The 25,974-nt window shown below is 40.9% G+C and overlaps 2 protein-coding genes across 2 annotated transcripts in view; one reads left to right on the plus strand and one right to left on the minus strand.

The window, feature by feature from the left end:
* The window catches only part of ecm2 (extracellular matrix protein 2, female organ and adipocyte specific), a 29,009-nt gene extending 15,736 nt beyond the window's left edge, over nucleotides 1-13,273 (plus strand). Inside the window, exons 7-11 of the mRNA XM_034164778.1 lie at nucleotides 3,174-3,331; nucleotides 3,583-3,722; nucleotides 5,505-5,617; nucleotides 11,145-11,358; nucleotides 12,534-13,273. Of these exons, the coding sequence (XP_034020669.1) occupies nucleotides 3,174-3,331; nucleotides 3,583-3,722; nucleotides 5,505-5,617; nucleotides 11,145-11,358; nucleotides 12,534-12,702 (794 nt within the window). The 3' untranslated portion in view covers nucleotides 12,703-13,273. The remainder of the gene's footprint in view (nucleotides 1-3,173; nucleotides 3,332-3,582; nucleotides 3,723-5,504; nucleotides 5,618-11,144; nucleotides 11,359-12,533) is intronic.
* The window catches only part of cenpp (centromere protein P), a 300,836-nt gene that overhangs the window by 26,458 nt on the left and 248,404 nt on the right, over nucleotides 1-25,974 (minus strand). The gene's annotated exons all lie outside the window — the stretch shown is intronic.

The following is a 25,974-nucleotide window of genomic DNA, read 5'->3' on the forward strand; positions in this document are numbered from 1 at the left end:
CAACATTGCGTGATGATTTACCCTCTTTTAAGAGTTTGATAATCCTCTCCTTTGTTTCAATTGACATCTCTCATGTTGGAGCCATGATTCATGATTCATTCATGTCCACTTGGTGCAACAGCTCTCCAAGGTGTGATCACTCCTTTTGAGATGCAGACTAACGAGCAGATCTAATATGATGCAGGTGTTAGTTTTGGGGATGAAAATTTACAGGGTGATTCCATAATTTATTCCTCAGAATTGAGTGAGTCCATATTTTTTTCCCTCTGCTTGGTCTAAAAAAGTAACCGTTACTGACTGCCACAATTCTTTTTTCCTGATTTCTTATAGTGTTTCTTAAAGCCAGAAAGTTGCCATTTGAAATGACTTTAGTTTTGTGTCATGTCTGTGATCTGCTTTTTTTCTACAAAATTAAACACCTGAATGAACATTCTCCGAAGCAGGTGATTCCATAATTATTGCCAGGGGTTGTAGAATTTACAGTTGTTAAGTCTTATCATGCCTATGTAAAATAACATGCAACTTTGTATCATTTTCATATTTAAGTACTAAAATTAAGACCAATATTTGCTAATTGTAGTGTCTGTCCCCTTTTGTAGTGTCGGTTTTCTAGAGTACTCCAGTGCATATGAAGGCTTTTTCGTCTATGGTATTTACAAATATGTGTTGTATTTTAATGACAAACTTCAGATATTCCTCTAAACTATTGTAAGGGTTGAAACACTGCAATAAAAAATAGTGAATATATTGATGCAGATTTATAGTGAAATGAGTTCATTTCCAACCAAATCTACATTGATACCTTAAATTGTAAGAATATAACTTTACAATAAAGCTTAACTATTGTGATGTATATCACACTGAATATACCTGGCAAACATTTAGGTTTAAACTCTTTAAAACTCTTTAAAAGTGGTTTGATTTACATCTGTGATTAAGGGAACGGGCACTACAATATCTCCTATATCACATGTAAAGATGCAAATTATGATTCTCACTGTTATATATTCTTTATTTTAGTGAACAACATGGCCAATGAGAATGACAAAAAGTTGAAAGAACGGTTGAAAAAGCGCAAGCAAAGAGAAAAGATAAAGAAAGACGCTGAGAAAGTTATGGAAAGTAGGAGAAAGGACAGAGAACGTATTATCCACATTTTGGGGTCACATACAGTAGTGTTCAGAATAATAGTAGTGCTATGTGACTAAAAAGATTAATCCAGGTTTTGAGTATATTTCTTATTGTTACATGGGAAACAAGGTGCCAGTAGATTCTCACAAATCCAACAAGACCAAGCATTCATGATATGCACACTCTTAAGGCTATGAAACTGGGCTATTAGTAAAAAAAGTAGAAAAGGGGGTGTTCACAATAATAGTAGTGTGGCATTCAGTCAGTGAGTTTGTCAATTTTGTGGAACAAACAGGTGTGAATCAGGTGTCCCCTATTTAAGGATGAAGCCAGCACCTGTTGAACATGCTTTTCTCTTTGAAAGCCTGAGGAAAATGGGACGTTCAAGACATTGGTCAGAAGAACAGCGTAGTTTGACGAAAAAGTTGATTGGAGAGGGGAAAACTTATACGCAGGTGCAAAAAATTATAGGCTGTTCATCTACAATGATCTCCAATGCTTTAAAATGGACAAATAAAACCAGAGACACGTGGAAGAAAACAGAAAACAACCATCAAAATGGATAGAAGAATAACCAGAATGGCAAAGGCTCACCCATTGATCAGCTCCAGGATGATCAAAGACAGTCTGGAGTTACCTGTAAGTGCTGTGACAGTTAGAAGACACCTGTGTGAAGCTAATTTATTTGCAAGAATCCCCCGCAAAGTCTCTCTGTTAAATAAAAGACATGTGCAGAAGAGGTTACAATTTGCCAAAGAACACATCAACTGGCCTAAAGAGAAATGGAGGAATATTTTGTGGACTGATGAGAGTAAAATTGTTCTTTTTGGGTCCAAGGGCCACAGACAGTTTGTGAGACGACCCCCAAACTCTGAATTCAAGTCACAGTTCACAGTGAAGACAGTGAAGCATGGTGGTGCATCATGGTGGTGAAGCATCATGATATGGGCATGTTTCTCCTACTATGGTGTTGGGCCTATATATCGCATACCAGGTATCATGGATCAGTTTGGATATGTCAGAATACTTGAAGAGGTCATGTTGCCTTATGTTGAAGAGGACATGCCCTTGAAATGTTGTTTCAACAAGACAATGACCCCAAGCACACTAGTAAACCAGAAAAATCTTGGTTCGAAACCAACAAAATTAATGCCTTGCAGATGTGAAGAAATCATGAAAAACTGTGGTTATACAACTAAATGTAAAAGCTATCTATCTATCTAAATACTAGTTTAGTGATTCACAGGATTGCTAAAAAAAGCAGTTTGAACATAATAGTTTTGAGTTTGGATGGATGGATGGATGGCTTTATTATCATTGTCATTACAACAACGAGATTTCCACACTCACATTCCACAGACAAACAGCAATCAATCCATAATTATTACTTGTTTAACGTAATAATGGCACACATCAGAATTAAGACAACACATATACATTTGACATTGTTGATGTGCACTAAACTTGAAACAGTCTGTTTTCCAAATTGAGGCGATGTGAGTGTGTGGTAGCCGCTGAAACTGGAGTCGCGCCGCCTGCCAGCTTGGGAAGAGCGGGGGCCTGCCGCAGGGGGGGCAGGAAGGGAGGTGAAAGGGAAAAGCTGAAGCATGCTTCAGTCCATGTGTAAGTCTATCAGTTTATTGTCTTTGTAGCATCAACAGCAGATGCTACTATTATTGTGAACACCCCCTTTTCTACTTTTTTTTACTAATAGCCCAATTTCATAGCCTTAAGAGTGTGCATATCATGAATGCTTGGTCTTGTTGGATTTGTGAGAATCTACTGAATCTACTGGTACCTTGTTTCCCATGTAACATTAAGAAATATACTCAAAACCTGGATTAATCTTTTTAGTCACATAGCACTACTATTATTCTGAACACTACTGTATGTGACCCCAAAATGTGGATAATACTGTGAAACAGCCGAAGGGCAGTGTACTTTAAGTACTCTAATCACGGATAAAGTCTGATGTTCTTTCTCACAGTGACTCAAAGACACACTTCCATTTCCCTGAAATGAGGTTTGTAATTTCTCCAAAGGTCTGAGCAGCCTGGTGATCCTGGAGTTGGAAGGGAATCTGCTGAGTGAAGGAAACGTTGATCCCGAGGCCTTCGCTCCCCTCAGCCAGCTGTCCTACCTCAGATTCGGCAGGAACTACTTCCGCACAGTTCCACAGGGTCTCCCCGCTACACTACTGGTAATCGTCTCACTCTTTCAGTATCTACCTTTCACCTCTTTCTGCTTTATGACCTTGAACACTTTTAATTCAATTTTCAATTTCAATTTCAATTTTTTCAATTCATTCAAATACGTGAGGGACACAAACTGATCATCATGTTCACTGATTTCATCCCAATAAAACACAGATGAATGAGACAGAGGTCCAAAGTGCTTGTCCGAGCTACGTTATGGGTCCTTAGTCTCTCCCTACTTTACTTTCTCTTCCAGGAGCTCTACCTGGAGAACAACCTGATTGAAGAGATCTCAGAGACGGTTTTCAATCAGACCCTGAGTCTGAATGTAGTTTGTCTGAGACACAACAAGCTGGATGAGACCAGGATTGCCCCCATGTCCTGGATCAACCACAGGTTAGAAACAAACGGCACCATCTGGATCTCTGACCCATGATACCCATGACTTAGACTCATACTCCAAGACCATGCTGGAAATAGTCAGTTCTCCTGAAACTATCAGGTACATTCCAGCTTTAGCTAAAGTCCAGGAATGTTCCCTTGAAAATGCTGTGAACTAAATGCTGCACAGAAGAGATTATCTTATAATGCACCAAACTATAACAGCACATAATGAGGATGAGCTGATGAGCAAATCTGAACTTTGGAGGCGGAGGATAAATCAACCTTGGGTCTGCACATGGAATATCTCATTGATGTATGTGCTGGATGGTGCGTGGATGAAGATGATGGATTAGGAGAATGCATTTTGGCACAGACATTTTCTATTCAGACAAATAAACAACTATTTTCTTATTGTTGAACAACCTCAAAGTGTTGGCTACCAAAACCTTGGTCTACTGGCTACCAAAGTCTAGGTGTATTGGCTACCTAAGTCTCTGTCTGTTGGCTACCAAAACCTCTGTCTGTTGGCTACCAAAACCTCGGTCTGTTGGCTACCAAAACCTCAGGCTGTTGGCTACCAAAACCACGGTCTGTTGGCTACCAAAACCTCGCTCTGTTGGCTACCAAAACCTCGGTCTGTTGGCTACCAAAACCTCGGTCTGTTGGCTACCAAAACCTCGGTGTGTTGGCTACCAAAACCTCGGTCTGCTGGCTACCAAGACATTGGTCTAGTGGCTACCAAAACCTTGGACTGTTGGCTACCAAACACTCGGCCTATTGGCTACCAAAGCCTCAGTTTGTTGGCCACCAAAATGTTGGTTTGGTGGCAACCAATACCTCTGCCTGTTGGCTACCAAAAAGTTGTCCTGTTCCAGCCCCTTATAGTTAGGGCTGGATCAGGTGACCCTGAACCATCCCTTAGTTATGCTGCTATAGACTTAGACTGCTGGGGGGTTCCCATGATGCACTGAGTGTTTCTTTCTCTTTTTGCTCTGTATGCACCACTCTGCATTTAATCATTAGTGATTGATCTCTGCTCCCCTCCACAGCATGTCTTTTTCCTGGTTCTCTCCCTCAGCCCCAACCAGTCCCAGCAGAAGACTGCCCCTCCCGGAGGTTTCTTCCTGTTAAAAGGGAGTTTTTCCTTCCCACTGTAGCCAAGTGCTTGCTCACAGGGGGTCGTTTTGACTGTTGGGGTTTTACATAATTATTGTATGGCCTTGCCTTACAATATAAAGCGCCTTGGGGCAACTGTTTGTTGTGATTTGGCGCTATATAAATAAAATTGAATTGAATTGAATTGGCTATCACAGCCATAGCTGCTTTTTAAATTACCTGTTATAATAGGTGACAGCAACAGAATTTGATTTTCTTTAAGAAATTGTAAGTATTTTTTTTTTTTTTATTTGTCTTTAATGTTTATTTGTACAATAATTAGAAACAATTTCTCTGGTGGTTCCTTTAAAGGTTTTAATGTAGAGAAAGCTGCAGTCCAAAGCAATTTTATCAAATGGAGACTGGCTTGTAATTCTGTTTAAACTGAAAATTGATAAGATTTTGAACTTGAAGTTTAATATCTGGATGTTCCATCATTTCTCAGACATGGTCTTTAAGGGCTACTTTGAAATCGGAACCAAAGATGATTTTTAAAAAGTAAAACACCAGCAAACAAATGCAAGAGGCAGGACGTCTGAAGTCCGTTCACTTCCTTTAACTAACACGGCACTCCTCTAAATGTTTCGTGCAGGGAAAACTTTGTTTTGATGTAACTGATCTTCATTTTTCCCTCAAAAGGAATCTGGAGTCTATCGATCTTTCCCACAATCATCTCTACCTGGTTCCCTCCTACCTGCCCAGATCATTGGTCCACCTGGTTCTGGTTGGCAATCACATAGAGAGAATACCAGGTGAGTGAACAGTAATGACAAAACAACTTCTTGAGCAACCATTTTCAAAGAATGAGCGACCCCTAGTGGTCTGAGAGTATCATTGTAAGATATTAAATTAATATCATAATCGAAGTGAAAGGTGTTTAAAAATTACTCCAAAGTCCAATAGATAGCAGCACATCTCTAGTATTACCATTATTAACACAACACAAATGTAAATTATTGTTTTTGAACATTTGTTAGGTCGTCCGCAAAATTTTTTTTTCCTTCGTGAAGTGGTCTGTGGCCTGACAAGGTTTTAGAAACACTGTTTTAGAGTCTAAATTTAAAACAGGTAGAGTCCTACAAACCGGACAGGACCATATCCTATAGTCTAAGCAAGTCAGAGTCCTACAAATCAGACAGTATCCTATAATCTAAACCAGGCAGAGTCCTACAAATCAGACAGTATCCTATAATCCAAACCAGGCAGAGTCCTACAAATCAGACAGTATCGTATACTATAATCTAAACCAAGTACAGTCCTACAAACCAAATCAGACAGTTTAATCCAAACCAGGCAGAGTCCTACAAACTGGACAGTATCCTATAATATAAACCAGGCAGAGTCCTACAAACCAAACTGGACCATATCATATAATCCAAACCAGGCAGAGTCCAACAAACCGGACCAGTTGTACCCTATAACCTAAAAAAGGCAGAGTCCTACAAACTGGAACATATAATATAATCTAAACCAGGCAGAGTCCTACAAACCAAACCATACTGTATCCTATAATCTCTACCAGGCAGAGTCCTACAAACCCGACCATATCCTATAATCTATACCAGGCAGAGTCCTACAAACCAAACTGGACCGTATCCTATAATCTATACCAGGCAGAGTGCTACAAACAGGACCGTATCCTATAATCTAAACTAGGCAGGGACCTACAAACCAAACCGGATGTATCCTATAATCCAAACCAGGCAGGGAACTACAAACCAAATCATACAGTATTTTATAATCTAAACCAGGCAGAGTCCTACAAATAAAACAGTATCCAATAATCTAAACCAGGCAGAGTCCTACAAATCAGACAGTATCCTATAATCTAAACCAGGCAGAGTCCTACAAATCAGACAGTATCCTATAATCTAAACCAGGCAGAGTCCTACAAACCAAACAAGACGTATCCTATAATCCAAACCAGACAGAGTCCTACAAATAAGACAGTATCCAATAATCTAAACCAGGCACAGTCCTACAAATCAGACACTATCCAATAATCTAAACCAGGAAGAGTCCTACAAATCAGACAGTATCCAATAATCTAAACCAGGCAGAGTCCTACAAATCAGACAGTATCCTATAATCTAAACCAGGCACAGTCCTACAAATCAGACAGTATCCCATCATCTAAACCAGGGACAGTCCTACAAATCAGACAGTATCCTATAATCTACACCAAGCACAGTCCTACAAATCAGACAATATCCTATAATCTAAATCAGGCAGAGTCCTACAAATCAGACAGTATCCTATAATCTAAACCAGGAAGAGTCCTACAAACCAAACAAGACGTATCCTATAATCCAAACCAGACAGAGTCCTACAAATAAGACAGTATCCAATAATCTAAACCAGGCACAGTCCTACAAATCAGACAGTATCCAATAATCTAAACCAGGTATAGTCCTACAAATCAGACAGTATCCTATAATCTAAACCAGGCAGAGTCCTACAAATCAAACCATACTGTATCCTATAATCTATATCAGGCAGAGTCCTACAAACCCGACCATATCCTATAATCCATACCAGGCAGAGTCCTACAAACCAAACAAGACGTATCCTATAATCCAAACCAGACAGAGTCCTACAAATAAGACAGTATCCAATAATCTAAACCAGGCACAGTCCTACAAACAGGACCGTATCCTATAATCTAAACTAGGCAGGGACCTACAAACCAAACCGGATGTATCCTATAATCCAAACCAGGCAGGGACCTACAAACCAAATCAGACAGTATCCTATAATCTAAACCAGGCACAGTCCTACAAATCAGACAGTATCCTATAATCTAAACCAGGCACAGTCCTACAAATCAGACAGTTTTCTATAATATATACCAAGCACAGTCCTACAAATCAGACAGTATCCTATAATCTAAACCAGGCACAGTCCTACAAATCAGACAGTATCCTATAATCTACACCAAGCACAGTCCTACAAATCAGACAATATCCTATAATCTAAATCAGGCAGAGTCCTACAAATCAGACAGTATCCTATAATCTAAACCAGGAAGAGTCCTACAAACCAAACAAGACGTATCCTATAATCCAAACCAGACAGAGTCCTACAAATAAGACAGTATCCAATAATCTAAACCAGGCACAGTCCTACAAATCAGACAGTATCCAATAATCTAAACCAGGTATAGTCCTACAAATCAGACAGTATCCTATAATCTAAACCAGGCAGAGTCCTACAAATCAAACCATACTGTATCCTATAATCTATATCAGGCAGAGTCCTACAAACCCGACCATATCCTATAATCCATACCAGGCAGAGTCCTACAAACCAAACTGGACCGTATCCTATAATCTAAACCAGGCAGAGTCCAACAGATCAGACAATTTTCTATAATCTATACCAAGCACAGTCCTACAAATCAGACAGTACCCTATAATCTAAACCAGGCACAGTTCTATAAATCAGACAGTTTCCTATAATCTACACCAAGCACAGTCCTACAAATCAGACAGTATCCAATAATCTAAACCAGGCACAGTCCTACAAACCAAACAAGACGTATCCTATAATTGAAACCAGGCAGTGTCCTACAAATCAGACAGTATCCTATAATCAAACCAGGCAGAGTTCTACAAACCAAACAAGACGCATCCTATAATCCAAGCCAGGCAGAGTCCTACAAATCAGACAGTATCCTATAATCTAAACCAGGCACAGTCCTACAAATCAGACAGTATCCTATAATCGAAAACAGGCAAAGTCCTACAAATCAGACAGTATCCTATAATCTAAACCAGACACAGTCCTACAAATCAGACAGTATCCTATAATCTAAACCAGGCAGAGTCCTCCAAATCAAATAAGATGTATCCTATAATCCAAACCAGGCAGAGTCCTACAAATCAGAAAGTATCCTATAATCTAAACCAGGCACAGTCCTACAAATCAGACAGTATCCTATAATCTAAACCAGGCACAGTCCTACAAATCAGACAGTAACCAATATTCTAAACCAGGCAGAGTCCTACAAATCATACAGTATCCTATAATCAAAAACAGGCAGAGTCCTTCAAATCAGACAGTTTCCTATAATCTAAACCAGGTGGAGTCCTACAAATCAGACTGTATCCAATAATCTAAAGCAGGGACAGTCCTACAAATCAGTTTCCTATAATCTACACCAAGCACAGTCCTACAAATCAGACAGTATCCGATAATCTAAACCAGGCAGAGTCCAACAGATCAGTTTTCTATAATCTATACCAAGCACAGTTCTACAAATCAGACAGTATCCTATAATCTAAACCAGGCAGAGTCCTACAAACCAAACTGGACTGTATCTGATAATCTAAACCAGGCAGAGTCCAACAGATCAGACAGTTTTCTATAATCTATACCAAGCACAGTCCTACAAATCAGAAAGTATCCTATAATCTAAACCAGGCACAGTCCTACAAATCAGACAGTATCCTATAATCTAAACCAGGCACAGTCCTACAAATCAGACAGTAACCAATATTCCAATATATTGTGCTCGGCTAGACATACAAGAAAAGAGCCAGACAGAGAGCCGACATGTCTTTAATGGGCTTTGCAAAGCGGAGACACACAGACCATGACAGCCTCGTGCAATTCTCTGATGTCCCCTCATTGCATGGCCCTTTTATTGAGAAAAGAAAACAAAAGATAAGAGGAGTGAGTTGAGTCCATCGTCACAACATGTTTGTGCAGATACATTTGTAATCAACTGAATCATTCATGTGTCATGTGTAGATACGTTTGCAAACAACTGAATCATCCTGAATTTGTACAGTGACAACTGAATCATTGTGTCATTAGTGAAAACAACTGAATCATTCCTGATTTTTAGGTACAGAGTGAGTGGTTTTTGCTGAAGCTCACTAAAAACTATAAACAGGCTGCAGCTGTGAATATCTGAAAGAAAACAGTTTGCAGATTTTTAACATACAGAAAGAACAATTTGCAAATGAGCAGATGTTAATAGATGATAATAAATGGTAAACATGTCTTTGACAATATAATTTATGTAACACTACAAACCAAACAAGATGTATCCTATAATTCAAACCAGGCAGTGTCGTAAAAATCAGACAGTATCCTATACTATAATCTAAACCAAGCAGAGTCCTACAAACCAAATCAGACAGTATAATCCAAACCAGGCAGAGTCCTACAAACTGGACAGTATCCTATAATATAAACCAGGCAGAGTCCCACAAACCGCAACAGACATACCCTATAACCTAAACCAGGCAGAGTCCTACAAACCAAACTGGACTGTATCCTAAAATCTAAACCAAGCAGAGTTCTACAAACTGGACCATATCCTATAATCTAAACAAAGCAGAGTCCTACAAACTGGACCATATCCTATAATCTAAACAAAGCAGAGTCCTACAAACTGGACCATATCCTATAATCTATACCAGGCAGAGTCCTACAAACCGGACCATATCCTATAATCTATACCAGGCAGAGTCCTACAAACCAAGCTGGACCATATCCTAAATTCTAAACCAGGAGGAGTACTACAAACTCGAACATATCCTATAATCTAAACCAGGCAGAGTCCTCCAAACCAAATCAGACAGTATCTTATAATCTAAACCAAGCAGAGTTCTACAAACCAAATCAGACAGTATCCTATAATCTAAACCAGGCAGGGTCCTAGAAACCAAACTATTGTTATTCTTCAGTCTACATTCAAACATCACAAGCTCCTACAATCTCTAAATTGTACAGGATCAACAAGAATGATGTTTTTGTCCTACCATAAACCCCTTCAAAGGGTTTAGGGTTCTGTAGATCTTCACCAGTTAGGACTTGCACAGCCTTATTGACAGTGATTCCTGGCATGTGATTGGTTAAACATGGCTCAGGTGGTTTACATGTTTCCTTTCAGCTCCTTATTGCTGCTGTTTCCTGTATTAATGCAGTAAATTATTTTTATCTTCTTTTTTGTGGAATGCAGACTAGGTTAAATCTCATCTGGCACTTTCACAAACCTAAGAAAATGATAAATGAATCAAAATCTGAAGATTTAATTTAAAAAAACTAAGAAAAGAGATTTGACATAAAACCAACTCTAAACTGAGACAACTCTCAGCCAGGGCAAACACCCCAATAAACAAAAACCCTCCATCATCATGTCCTAAATTCAGCGAGCAGTCAATAGAATCGTTTGTTTTTCTCAGCAGCACCATCTCATGGCCACTACAAGAACCTCAGCTATGGAGGCTGAAGAACTCTCTTCAAACATTGCTGAAATGTCTCCAACAGGTTACGTGTTTGCTCACATGGAGCCCGGCTTAGAGTATCTCTACCTGTCCTACAACAAACTGGACGGCGAGGGAATCGAACCGGAGTCATTCTTTGGCTCATACAACTCCATGGTGGAACTGTGCTTAGACCACAACCAGCTGGTCACGGTTCCTTCAGGCATCAACGAGATGACCAGTTTACACTTCCTCAGACTCGACAACAACAGGATCAGGTATGATGACGTCACAAGAATTCATACGAATGACTACACTGGAAAAATGCTTCATCGGGGACGTTTCACTGTCAGATTCAGTTTATTTTGACACGAAAACAAGATGTTTGAACTTATAAAAAGAAATGAAGTGGTACAGAGGAGGATTTTCTTAAAAAGAAGACCTGAAAGTTCAGCTCCAATTTGCCAAAAGGTACGTCTGATACAAACCTAGATTTGATGTTTTGGTGAAAGAAAATCCTCCTCTGTACCACTTCATCATGTCGCTGTATAACTACAAAATATAAAACATGCACAATTTCTCCAGTCACAGCCACAGAAGCCTGTAACTTCTGGGTTGTCTGGGTGTCTTGGTGGCTTTCCTCACTCTTCTCCTTCTTGCACAGTCACTCAGTTTTTGAGAACTGTCTACTCCACACAGATTTACCACAGAGTGTCATACTGTTTGTATTTCTTTGTAATTAATGTAAATAAAGTCTGAAACATATTCAGTGACTTGGAAAAGTTCATGTATCCATCTCCTGACTTGCCTGAAGAAAACTGGCAATAAAACTGATTATTTACAGGCATTAATACCAAAGGGGCTGATTACTTATCCAACCCATCATCTTGGTTTCTATATTTTTAATTAATATATATCAAGTTGTAGAGATTTACTTTCAGTTTGAATTTAAGTAAGACAAATTTAATTTTCTTTGTATTTTTTTGTATTTCAAATGGCATAAACAAATAAAAATCTGTGAAATACCAAGTGTTCCAATACTTTTGGAGGCACGCACTCACTCACTCACTCACTCACTCACTCACTCACTCACTCACTCACTCACTCACTCACTCACTCACTCACTCACTCACTCACTCACTCACTCACTCACTCACTCACTCTATCTATCTATCTATCTATCTATCTATATATCTATCTAGGGTTCATTGGAGCAGTAAGACTAATTCATGAGTTTTTGCTGTTGGATTTGAGATCAAACAGTTCAAAGTGTCGCCTTTACAGCTTCTGTACTTTGTTTTATATTAAATTTAGCTTTAATATCTCAAAGAAGTTAGTCAGAGATAAACACCCATTTATGTTTTTTTTTTTTTAAACAAGGAGTTCTTTTTATCCTGGATGTACCAACAAGCAAGTGTTCCTAAGTGTATCCCAACATTCCATCTCACTCCAGGAACATTGCCGATGATGGACTCTGTGATCCAAACCATAGTGGAGACTCCACCTTGGTGGCCTTGAGGCTGGAGAACAACTACCTCGACCCTCAGAAGATCTCGCCGACAGCCTTCTCCTGTGTGCACTACTCTTCCAGTGTGGTTTTAAAACCACAGAGGACCAAGTGAGTGGACGCCCACAAGATCCCAGAAAGACCAGCCTCCAGGAGAAACAACACTTTATTTGAAGGCTTTGACACTTTGCAGTCACATTTGAAGACAAATCTCAGGTCGAACTTTCTGGGAACGACCTCATCTGGTATGATTGGGGAAAATAACAGTGATAATTAATTAATTCTGAAAATGGAACAAAGACTGCAGGTCAGCTAAACGCAGATGAATGTAAAGTTCTGTTTGTTTGTTTCTTTGTAAATTAGCAGCAAATAACACACAAATCTTTTGGCACCACCATCTGGATGCACAAGCTAACTTTAGGTCAGACTTTCTTCCTTAAACAGAAACGCTTGTTTAAGGTCTACGAATGATACAGTGTCACGCTAATGCTAACCAGTAAAAACAAAGAAAAAAACAAAACAAAAAATAAATAAATAAATGTAATGCTGATAGTAAGAATGCTTCCAAATGCTAATGTGTCAACATTACAGGCAAATAATAGCACAGAATCTGTTAGAGTTCATACTTCTGTCAAAGTCTAAAATATCACACTGTGCATTAAAACAACAACAAAACAATATTCAAACTTCTTGGCTCTGTCACTTTTTGAAAAATGGCACCAAACCCTTATGGATTTTAAAGACAACAGAGCACTAAAAATAGTTTGAAAGTTTATGTTTTAACACCTTTACAGATCTTCTCCAACAGGTGATGACACCCGTTCCTGAACCACACCCACTAATTTCACTGAGTTAGATTTTAGGCTCTGTGTCCTTTTGTTCGGGGGGTGGGGGAAAGAAGCACTGTGAGAGTGCACATAAATGCTTCATTCCAGTGGTTTCAGTGTTTTTAGTGGGGAAAAAAGCCTGCACATGGGATTTCTTTGTATACTGTATCAACAATAAACAGCTAACGAATGGCTTATATTGTAGAGTGATAAAAAGTACTCACCCTCAGCAAGACCCAAGCACCTGTCCAATCTGCTACCACAGAGGAGGTTTTTTTTGTTTTGTTTTGTTTGTATTGTGATAGATTGTGAGTGACAAATCAGTGAAAATAGACCTCTCTGCCCCGGTGCCTGACAAGGCGCTGCAGTGATGTCAAAGTGTCTTTCTGAAAAGTTCAGGAATTTTCAGCTTAAAGGTTCTTGGAGTGGGGGGAGAAGAAAAGCAAGAAGAAGCTTTGGTATGTTTTCCCCCTTAGATTATTGGAGGTGGGGCTTGTGTCCAGGGGGTCAAGTGTTTAACTCCTGACTGAACAGCAAAATGTTTCTTTCTCACAGTCATTGCCGACACCGAGGTGCCCTAAAGCAACGTCCTTAATCTCCATGTTACTCCTGGTGTGCAGATGAGCACTTTGCATGACATCACTGTGTGGGCGTGTGTGTGTATGTGTATCATGGGTTAAAGCAATACATTTTCATCTGACTGAATTTTTTTCCTGGCAAAAATCAATGCCAGCAATTCCCTAAAATGTGGCGTAGTGGGGGCACACACTGTTTTCCTCAATAAATACAAGAAAAACATTATACAGTGTACAAATCTAGTCTGAATAGCCTCTAAGGAGAGAGACAGACAACGAATATAAAGAATGCAAAACTTGAACATAAAGGTACATAAAAGGGTGGTGGGGGGCAGGGTGTAGTCTTGATTCTGGGGGGGTGCTCCCCCAGAACATCTTTAAAAGAGCAAGTCAAATTTTGTATATTCTACTGAATTTGAATGGGTATGAAGTCCTCTGAAACAAATAAAAGTCACTTCAAACTGTCAAGTAAAAATTCTTTGTCTTCTGTAGTATTTTGATCGGTTCTATTCCTGTAAATGTGCCAAAAGGGTGCTGTATCACTGGCTGTCCAGTCAATAAAATACAAAATTAGGGACTAAAACAATTGACAACATTGTTCTGCTGTGCACAAAGTAACACTGTCACCACTTTTGAAAACACATGTGCACTGAGAAACTCAAAACTGGTTTATTCACATCTAATTGGTAAAATACTCTCATTCGTAAAACAAACTAAACTAAACTTGCCATTACTTCTTGAAGCGAGTTATTAAAAGGCCTTTATCATGCAACATCAACGTTTGAGCTTGTAACAAAGTTATGCTATATTGTCGTCAAAAACATACCTGGAGTAGTGTTTAGTTTTATTTTGCACATACATACATCACCGACACACCACAAAGAGATTTCCATCAGGTTTAGATGCCACAGCAACTATCTCAACCACTGACAACATATTACAGCAAGAGTACACAAAAGTATTTTAAAGGCCTGACAAAAGTGTAATATGTGATCTTTAATAAGTTATTTTCATGAAAAAAGACACAAATTTTCTTGTGTAAAAACACAGCTTAGATGTGGTTTGACCAAAACAAATTGTCATTAAACTTAAACAAAACAGGGATGAAGTGGAGGTTTAAGAGTCACTAGGTGTTCACAGGAAACACTTATTTCTATATTTATTTATTTATTTAGGTTCATTGTTAGTTGGTTTAATCTTTTTTTTAAATCATTTTATTTTATCAGGTTCTTTTTGTCTGTTTCTCTAAAATTGTATTGTAGCATTATTAGTTATTATTACTATTATTGTTGTTATTATTATTAATATATACACTCAACAAAAATCTAAACGTAACACTTTTGGTTTTGCTCCCATTTTGTATGAGATGAACTCAAAGATCTAAAACTTTTTCCACATACACAATATCACCATTTTCCTCAAATATTGTTCACAAACCAGTCTAAATCTGTGATAGTGAGCACTTCTCCTTTGCTGAGATAATCCATCCCACCTCACAGGTGTGCCATATCAAGATGTTGATTAGACACCATGATTAGTGCACAGGTGTGCCTTAGACTGCCCACAATAAAAGGCCACTCTGAAAGGTGCAGTTTTATCACACAGCACAATGCCACAGATGTCACAAGATTTGAGGGAGCGTGCAATTGGCATGCTGACAGCAGGAATGTCAACCAGAGCTGTTGCTCGTGTATTGAATGTTCATTTCTCTACCATAAGCCGTCTCCAAAGGCGTTTCAGAGAATTTGGCAGTACATCCAACCAGCCTCACAACCGCAGACCACGTGTAACCACACCAGCCCAGGACCTCCACATCCAGCATGTTCACCTCCAAGATCGTCTGAGACCAGCCACTCGGGACAGCTGCTGAAACAATCGGTTTGCATAACCAAAGAATTTCTGCACAAACTGTCAGAAACCGTCTCAGGGAAGCTCATCTGCATGCTCGTCGTCCTCATCGGGGTCTCAAGGTCAAGGTCAGGTTTATTTATGAAGCACATTTACAAACAGTCAACACTGCCCCAAAGTGCTGTACAATAAAAGGATTTAAAATTATATCGTTAAATACAAGAACAAAATAAATCAACAAGACAGTAAAATATGTGGCAGTGTTCAGCTCATCTTGTATTAAAAGCCAGTGCAAAAAGATATGTCTTTAAAAGAGTCAATTGAAGGAGGCAGTCGGACATTCAATGGCAGAGAGTTCCAGAGCTTGGGCCCTGCAACAGCAAAGGCTCTGTCTCCCCTGGTCCTTAGCTTAGACCTGGGACAGACCAGTAAACTCTGGTCCGCGGAGCGCAGAGCTCTTCCTGGAGTGTGCAATGACAGCATATCAGATAAATAGAATGGGGTTTGACCGTGAATTGATTTAAAAACAAGCAACAAAATCTTAAAATCAATTCTAAAAGCAACAGGTAACCAGTGCAGTGAAGCTAAAACAGGAGAAATGTGTTGCTGCCGTTTGGCTCCAGTGAGCAGACCACCATCTGGAGACGATGCAGAGATGACTGATTAAGACCAACATACAAAGAATTGCAGTAGTCTAAACGAGACGTGATCAAGGCGTGCACAACCTGTTCCAGCTGTTCTGGGGGCAGGTAACGCTTGATTTTACTTAAAAGTCTAAAGCTGGAAGAAGCTTGTTTTGACCACTGTGTTAATCTGCTTCTCGAATTTAAAAGAGCTGTCTATAAAAACACCAAGGGTCTTAGCAGATGAACGACAGTAGAAGGCGAGTGGACCAAGGGCAGAAAGGTCAAGGTCACCAAAGACCACAATCTCTGTTTTGCTTTCATTTAGATTCAAAAAGTTTAAAGACATCCAGTCTTTGACTTCTTGAAAGCAAGTCTGTAGGATGGCAGATGAGTTTGTTTTAAGGTTCAGAGGTAGATAAATCTGCACATCATCAGCAAAGCAGTGAAACTGAATGTTATATTTCTTAAAAATTGATCCTAAAGGACGCAAATAAAGCGAAAATAAAATTGGCCCTAAAATTGAACCCTGAGGTACTCCACAAGTCAAAGGGGCTTTCTGTGACGCAAAGGGACCAAGGTTCACAGAAAAGCACCGACCAGTCAAATAGGACTTAAACCATTTGAGCACTGTGCCATTTAATCCAACACATGATTCAAGGCGAGATAATAAGACCTGGTGGTCAACAGTGTCAAAGGCTGCAGTTAAATCCAGCACAAGCACAGCTGAGCTGCCAGTGTCCATGATTAAAAGAAGATCATTAAAAACGTTTAAAAGAGCAGTTTCAGTGCTGTGCAAAGGTTTAAAACCAGACTGGAACTTTTCAGTTATGTCAAATGCAGTAAGGTGCGATTGTAGTTGAGTATAGACCACCTTTTCAAGTATTTTAGATAAAAATGATGTCTTAGAAATGGGTCTATAATTAGAAAAAATAGCAGGGTCCAAATTATGTTTTTTTAAAAGGGCCTGTTTAAAGGAACAAGGAACGACACCTGAAGACAGAGAAGCATTAATCAGCTGTAAAATACAAGGGCCAACTGAATCAAGGACTTCTTTCAAAAGCTTAGCAGGAAGGAAATCCAGTGCACAGTCTGAAGGCCTTAAACTCTGAACAGTTTTAGATAGTTCACACAGAGAAATAGGCTTGAATTGACTAAAAATAGCTGTGCACTCAGGAATGATGCAGGGGTCAGCGATGACAGTTGGCAAAGAAGATCGAATGAGTGAAATTTTCTCACTGAAAAATTGACAAAATTTTTCACACAAAGAAACAGAGGGAACAGCACCAGTTGAATCAATAGGGTTAACAATCTTGTTCAAAACATTAAAAAGAACCTGGGGTTTGTGAAGATTTGTAGACACAATATTTGCCATATACTCTGATTTTGCAGTCTTAACAGCATCTTGATAATTCGCAAGTGAATGTCTTAAAATCCCCAGTGATACTTGAAGTTGATCTTTCTTCCATTTCCGTTCTGCACAGCGGCATTCCCGTCTGCGTGCGCGCGTAAAATCATTGTGCCATGGCTCTGAGCGTTTTGCACGCCGATTAGTGAAAGGGGCGACAACGTTGAGAATCTCTGAACACGTAGTATTGAACAAGCTAACCAACTCATCAATATTTGTATTAGAATCATAAGACTTAAGTTCAGAAGCATGAAACGCAGCAGAAAAGAGTGGCGCAGTAGCGGGGCAGATAGCGCGCCGCTGGCGCGCCGGAACGCATTGTTTCCTAATAGTGGAGGACACCGCGACAGAAAAAAGCACAGGAAAATGGTCCGATATGCCTGCGTTACAGATCTCTATGACGTTCATATTTAGACCACTGAATAAGATAAGGTCCAGAGTATGACCCTTGTCGTGGGTCGGGACATTTACTGCCTGCTTAAGATTAAAAGAGTACACAACATTAAGAAAGTCATTGACCAAGGGCTTGGATGGACAACAAACATGAATATTAAAATCCCCAGCAATTAAAAATGCGTTACGATTAAGAACAATACCTGCCACAAAGTCAGAAAAGTCATTTATAAAATCTTTGTTAAATTTAGGAGGGCAATAGATGAGTGCGCACAAGACAGGTATATCCAATCTGATTTCAAAGAGCTGTAGCTCGAAGATCGCATAGGCTTTAGTGGGAAGCGGGCAGCAAACAAAGTCAGATTTAAACACTGTCGCCAAACCACCGCCTTTGCCTGTAGTGCGAGGGGAGCTGAAGAAGGAGCAACCCGGGGGAAGTAGCTCCGAGAAGGCGAAGGACTCACCAGCCCGAAGCCATGTCTCTGTTAGAAGCATAAAATCCAGCTTCCGGGATGTGAAAAAGTCATTGAGAATGAAAGTTTTATTGCTCACAGACCTTGTGTTCATCAGAGATAGATGAAGGATGAAGTCATCAGCCGTCTGTGAACGTAGTTCTCGGGAAAACAATCGAAGATTCATAAAATCCACACCGCGGTCTGGAACTCGACGTCGCCGAGGAAAGTACTCCAGCGCCGTTGCGCACTGCTCCACAACAGTGCCGTCACAAGCGACGGGAATAATCCAGCGCGTTACCGGAGAGGCTTGGTTTGCCGGAAAGAGACAGCGGTGTTGCAGTTCAAATGTTTGCCCATGAAGGGACCGAAAGTAAGCCTTTACTCTCACGAGTACTCCACCTCGTTTACCCTGTCTCCTTGGTCGTTTCTTCCGGGGTACAACTGCAGGTGCACGCCTCAGGTAATCTGGCACCGCAGAGAGAAAAGGTGGTAGTGGGCATAAAGTAAAATCATCAAAATATATTTGCTTTAAAAATCTCTCATGATCATCACGAATACTTAAAAGTAACTGGCGATCATACACAGTGAAAGCTGAAACATTTCATTGCCACAGAAGCAAAAAAAACAGTGACAGAAAACTGAGAGCTGAGAGACGCTTCGCCGTGCACACTGCTGGCGCCATCATCCCCACCCCAGGCAGTAGTATTAGTCTCGACCTGACTCCAGTTCGTCGTCGTAACCGACTTGAGTGGGCAAATGCTCACATTCGCTGGTGTTTGGCACGTTGGAGAGGTGTTCTCTTCACGGATGAATCCCGGTTCACACTGTCCAGGGCAGATGGCGTGTGTGGCGTCGTGTGGGTGAGCGGTTTTCTGATGTCAATGTTGTGGATCGAGTGGCCCATGGTGGCGGTGGGGTTATGGTATGGGCAGGCATCGGTTATGGACGAAGAACACAGGTGCATTTTATTGATGGCATTTTGAATGCACAGAGATACCGTGACGAGATCCTGAGGCCCATTGTTGTGCCATACATCCAAGAACATCACCTCATGTTGCAGCAGGATAATGCACGGCCCCATGTTGCAAGGATCTGAACACAATTCTTGGAAGCTGAAAATGTCCCAGTTCTTGCATGGCCGGCATACTCACCGGACATGTCACCCATTGAGCATGTTTGGGATGCTCTGGACCGGCGTATACGACAGCGTGTACCAGTTCCTGCCAATATCCAGCAACTTCGCACAGCCATTGAAGAGGAGTGGACCAACATTCCACAGGCCACAATTGACAACCTGATCAACTCTATGCGAAGGAGATGTGTTGCACTGCATGAGGCAAATGGTGGTCACACCAGCTACTGACTGGTATCCCCCCCCCAATAAAACAAAACTGCACCTTTCAGAGTGGCCTTTTATTGTGGGCAGTCTAAGGCACACCTGTGCACTAATCATGGTGTCTAATCAGCATCTTGATATGGCACACCTGTGAGGTGGGATGGATTATCTCAGCAAAGGAGAAGTGCTCACTATCACAGATTTAGACTGGTTTGTGAACAATATTTGAGGGAAATGGTGATATTGTGTATGTGGAAAAAGTTTTAGATCTTTGAGTTCATCTCATACAAAATGGGAGCAAAACCAAAAGTGTTGTGTTTATATTTTTGTTGAGTGTAAATAAAAATGAATAAATAAAATATTACAATTTGTAATACATTTGACTCTTTTACAGCTTAATGCTAACTTTAACATTGAAAACGTCATAGACACGCTAACGCGTTAGTATCGGTCCCGTTTTTAAGTTATAAAATGCATCTATCAACTGTTTCAGAAGACCATAACAGGTCAGTTTAACATAAAAAGGTAAATATTACTCACAGACATATGCTCTTTAGAGTTTTAGCGGGGAAACATTAAGATAAAGCGAAATAAAACAAAGAACCAACGCAGTAGATCGAAGCATTGCTTCATTGGTTCAAAGCAAAGCCACGCCCTGCTCTAGTTGAGGAAGATCTGCCAATGTTCTCACAAAGACAGGGAGGAGAAGGACCATGGCTCATGGCAAGCAGGAAACAGAGTGGAGAGGAAGGAAAATTCACACAGTCCCTTCCTCCGCAGTCCACGCTGACATTTGCAGAATGGGATGTTGCTTTGACAATAAGAGTATCATTTTTCAGCCCCAAAACATGCATGACACCACGTGCGTGCGCGTATGTGTGGTTAGATTTTCTAAATGACGGAAATCCATCATGGTGACGGAGAACTTTAAGCCATGGTGTATATACAAGGTCTATTAGATAAGAAACCAACACTTTTATATATTTTTTTAACTATATGGATTTGAATGACGTGCGATTACACCAATCATGCTTGAACCCTCGTGCGCATGCGTGAGTTTTTTCACGTGTGTCGGTGACGTCATTTCCCTGTGGGCAGGCCTTGAGTGAGATGTGGTCCCGCCCTCTCGGCTGAATTCCTTTGTTTCACACGCTGCTCCAGACGGCGCGCGTTGCTTTATCAAAAATTTTTCTGGACCTGTGAGGAATATCCGAGTGGACACTATTCGAGAAATTAAGATGGTTTTCGGTGAAAAGTTTAACGGCTGATGAGAGATTATGGGGTGTTTCTGTCGCTGTAAGGACTTCCCACGGAGCGGGACGTCGCGCAGCGCTTCCAGGTGCCGTCGTCGGCCTGTTTCAACCTGAAAACATCCTAATTTAAGGCTTAATTCACCCAGGACGTCGTGAGAGAACAGAGAAGATTCAGAAGAGGCCGGCATGAGGACTTTATGCGGACATTCCACTGTTTAAGGACATTTTGTAATGAAAGACGTGCGCGCAAATTCGCCGAGTCGTTTCCGTGACGACTCGGCGAATCTGTGTGCGCCGCGACAGGAAAAACACCTCCGTGTTGAAAACCATTTGTAAAATTCAGGCGGCTTTTGATGGCTTGGAATGTCCAAATAAACTCCTCATGCCGACTTCTTTTGAAAGTTCTCTGTTCTTTGACGACTTACTGGGTCAACAGAGCCTGAAATGTGGAAGTTTTCAACTTGAAACGGCGAGACGCCGCCGCCTCGAAGCGCAGATCGCCATCAGGCACCGTGGGCCGTCCTTACGGCGACACTACCAGACCAAAATCTCTCATCAGCCGTTAAAATTTTTACCGAAAACCAGCTGAATTTATCGAATGGTGTCCACTCAGTTGTGCCTTACAGTTTTTGAAAAAATTTTTATCAAACAAAGCAGCAGTCTCTGAGCCATTCCTAAACAACGAAAAAACGACGAGAGGGTGGGCCACTCCTCACTCAAAGACTGCCCACAGGCGAATGACGTAACTGACAGGCGTGAAGAAACTCTCGCATGCCCACGAGGGTTCAAGCATGTCTGATGTAATCACACGTGATTCAAATCCATATGGTTTTTGAAAAAAATATTAAGGTCGGATATTTTTCTAATAGACCTCGTACACGTGCATGTGTGAAACATCACTGAAAAGTACCTCAGATAAAGAAACACTAGAAATGAACTCCATTCCCTCTATAAGTTTGCCATTATTGTAACTTCCCTCATGTGAGTAAATGTCGTGTCATAAACCAATAACAACCCGTGTGAGAGAATAAGAATTTTTCTCTTGTGTGACCTGAACACACGGTGGTGGATGTAATCAGTCACCTTCTCACCGTTTGCTGGTGTGAGAGTCTAAAGTGGAAGGAATCCTGGCAGAATAATGGCGTCATGAAAACACTCATAAAGAGATGGAAAGAATTCAGAGGGACGTGAGATCAGCACATTATTTTACAGTGCAGAAAGTCCAGCAAGTATTCAGAGCGCTTCTCTTTTTCCACATTTTATGTTACAGCCTTATTCCAAAATGGAGTAATTTTTTTTTTTTTTGCCTCAAACTTCTATATACAACACCCCATAATGACAATGTGAAAAGGGTTTTTTTTTTTAAAGATTTTTTAAAACTTATCCTTGAGATGTTTACACAGCTTAATTGGAGTCCACCTGGGGTAAAGGAAGCCTTAGGGCCTTAGTCAGAGAGGTGACCAAGAACCCGGTAGTCACTCTGTCAGAGCTCCAGCATTCCTCTGTGGAGAACCTTCCAGAAGGACAACCATCTCTGCAGCAATCCACCAATCAGGCCTGTATGGTAGAGTGGCCAGACAGAAGCCACTCCTTAGTAAAAGGCACATGGCAGTCCACCTGGAGTTTGAGAAAAGGCACCTGAAAGACTCTCAGACCAGGAGAAACAAAATTCTCTGGTCTGATGAGACAAAGATTGAACTCTTTGGTGTCATGTTTGAAGGAAACCAGGCACCATCCCTGCAGTGAAGCATGGTGGTGGCAGCATCATACTGTGGGGATGTTTTTCACCAGCAGGAACTGGGAGACTAGTCAGGATTGAGGGAAAGATGAATGCAGCAATGTACAGAAACATCCTGGATGAAAACCTGCTCCAGAGCGCTCTTGACCTCAGATTGGGGCGGTGGTTCATCTTTCAGCAGGACAATGACCCTAAACACACAGCCAAGATATCAAAGGAGTGGCTTCAGGACAACTCTGCGAATGTCCTTGAGTGACCCAGCCAGAGCCCAGACCTGAATCTGATTGAACATCTCTGGAGAGATCTGAAAATGTCTGTGCACCGACGCTCCCCATCCAACCTGATGGAGCTTGAGAGGTGCTGCAAAGAGGAATGGACCAAACTGCCCAAAGATAGGTGCACCAAGCTTGTAGCAACATATGCAAGAAGAATTGAGGCTGTAATTACTGCCAAAGTGGCATCAACAAAGTATTGTTTTGGGTTTGCATGTTCTCCTCGTGTTCACGTGGGTTCTGGGTGCACAAATGAGAACTGCATTGAGTGGAAACTAGTCATGATACTTGCTCCACGTCTTGCACCACATAGTGTGCAGGGTGGAAGACAGGCTCTTATCTTACCTCAGCATCAGTAAAGCTTTACTACATTATTTTGTATATTCAATAAATATAAATAATACACCACAGGAAAATCTCTGTGTTTGAAGGTGAGACGTGTTTGCTTATACGGTGACCTGCATCAGTGACATAATTAAACTATTTGTGTCCAATCTGCCCTTTAATATTGTGTTGTGACTCTCACAGCTTCAACCTCAAGCAGGATGAAGAAGTCACGATGACTAGTAAAAGGGTAACGGGTCGAAATGGTCCCAAGTCAGAAAGGCACTTTGCCAGAACAGTCCCTGAGCAGAATGGCCCCTAAAGGAATATTACTATTATTAGACTTCTGGGTTCAGTAGAGTAGTCTTATTTGAAGTTAGGAGTTAAGTCCATCCAACCATCTCACAAAATGTTTAGGGTTAGCCTAAATCATTTCTTGCACACTTGACGCTGAGTTATATGCTTGGAACAATGCTCACATTGCTCAAATTTTTTAGAGTTTGTATCTCTCTCTCTCTCTCTCCCTCCCTCGTCGCAGACAATGGTTCATTCAGGCAGGTTGAGACGGCATCTCAGCATGTGGCTGTGGAGACCAATGCATGACAGACCGGTTTCGCAAACTGAACAGTCCCCCCTCTAAAATCAGTCCGCCCTGCCTTCACTGCACGTGCATCATTAGCCGCGGTTCACTGATTATCACCTCATTTCTGCTTCAAACTGCCTCCAGTCATCATCTCTCTCAGTGACAGATATCTGAAGCTTTTGTACAACAATCATTTCCACATAAATTCAGCATTATTTCATCATAAAAGATTGAGGACGCGATCAGAGCACCATGGCTACACGGGCTGCTAGCTGATGCTTCACTGCGTGCCCGTCATTTCAAAGCGTCACAGAGTGCCACCTCGTTTCTACTTAAAACTGACTTTAGAATGATTTAAGAGGTTCTACCTTGTAATCTGGTGGTTAATAGTCCCATTTAGGGGAGGTGATGATCTACTGGTTAAAGCTTTGGGCTTGAGACCAGAAGATCCACTGTTCAAATCCCAGCCTGACTGGAAAATCACTGTCACTCGTTGGCGGCCTGGTCATAGGCATCGTTAAAGCATGTAGCTGCAGCACTGCAGGTAGATCGCCAGGTGTTTCAGTTAGCTGCTAGGCGCTCTAAGCTCTCAGGGGGAATGGGTCATTTTTCGAGTGTAGATTTGATTTGGTCCTTGAATCTCTTTTTCTGGCCACCCAGTAAGCCGGCAATAAAAAACTTTGCGAGGCAATTGGTTGGCAAGCATCCTGATTACATAGCCTACCCATCTTAACTGCTGGTGGAGAAGCACACACTCCAGGGAGGTTAGACCAACCTTTTCCCTGATTACAGAGTGCAGTACTATAGTTTGTATAAACTGGTTATAAATAATGCAAATATAACATTCCTTTAGGGGCCATGTAGGTAGGGGCCTTTTTTATTCAGTAAATCACGTTAGAAATCCATGGATCCTTGAGCCTTCCATCTTCCACCCACAATGCAACAGAAATTAAGCAAACGCTGTAATTATCAGGGCTGGAAAAGCTGAGCAAATCATAACTTTTTCCCCTGACAGCCCCATGTTAGGGATCACTGACATCAGTAGCAGACTCGCTGAGCTTCAGCGCCTTCCCTGGAATGGCCTCTAAGGAATTAGTCATTATTTGCACACTAAAATGAAACTAAAAACACAAAAAGCCATAAAAGCGCCATAATACGTAGAAGGAGCCGATTAACTATCTCTACAGCTGGAAAATGAACTTCCAAGGAGCTGAAGCTCAGATATCAGAGGTCTTCATGAAGAAACGGCAGAATTCTTGTTTTGTGCCAACATGAACAGCTGCTGTGTCCATCAGTCTCTCAAAACAGACAAATGTCTCATAATCATCAGTCACATGACCTCACCGCCGCTCAGAATCGCATACAGCAAAAACAAGAACCCACTACACTCAACCTCATGTAATCACTGGTCCACCGGGTTCCCAGTAACCCAACGGACCAGCCCCTTCTCTTTGTAATACTTTTATAGTGTTATTTTCTGCTATACTAAACTTATGTTTTATCATTTCAACTTCTACTTTGTTTTCATCCAAATTTCCAAACTGGCAATTAGTTTCACCAACATATAAATAATAGTTTGTGTTTACATTTTTGGCCATTATGAAAGCTATGGATAAAAACACAAACACGTTGAATATGAAGTTTCTCACAACATCCTGTGTGTACTTCTGTGCAGTTTCTCTATTCTTTCCTGTGAAATGATGACATCTGATTCCAATTAAAACAACACTGACTCCCAGCTCAAGAATGTGT

Source organism: Thalassophryne amazonica, chromosome 3, assembly GCF_902500255.1.
Source record: "Thalassophryne amazonica chromosome 3, fThaAma1.1, whole genome shotgun sequence".
Lineage (NCBI taxonomy): Eukaryota > Metazoa > Chordata > Actinopteri > Batrachoidiformes > Batrachoididae > Thalassophryne > Thalassophryne amazonica.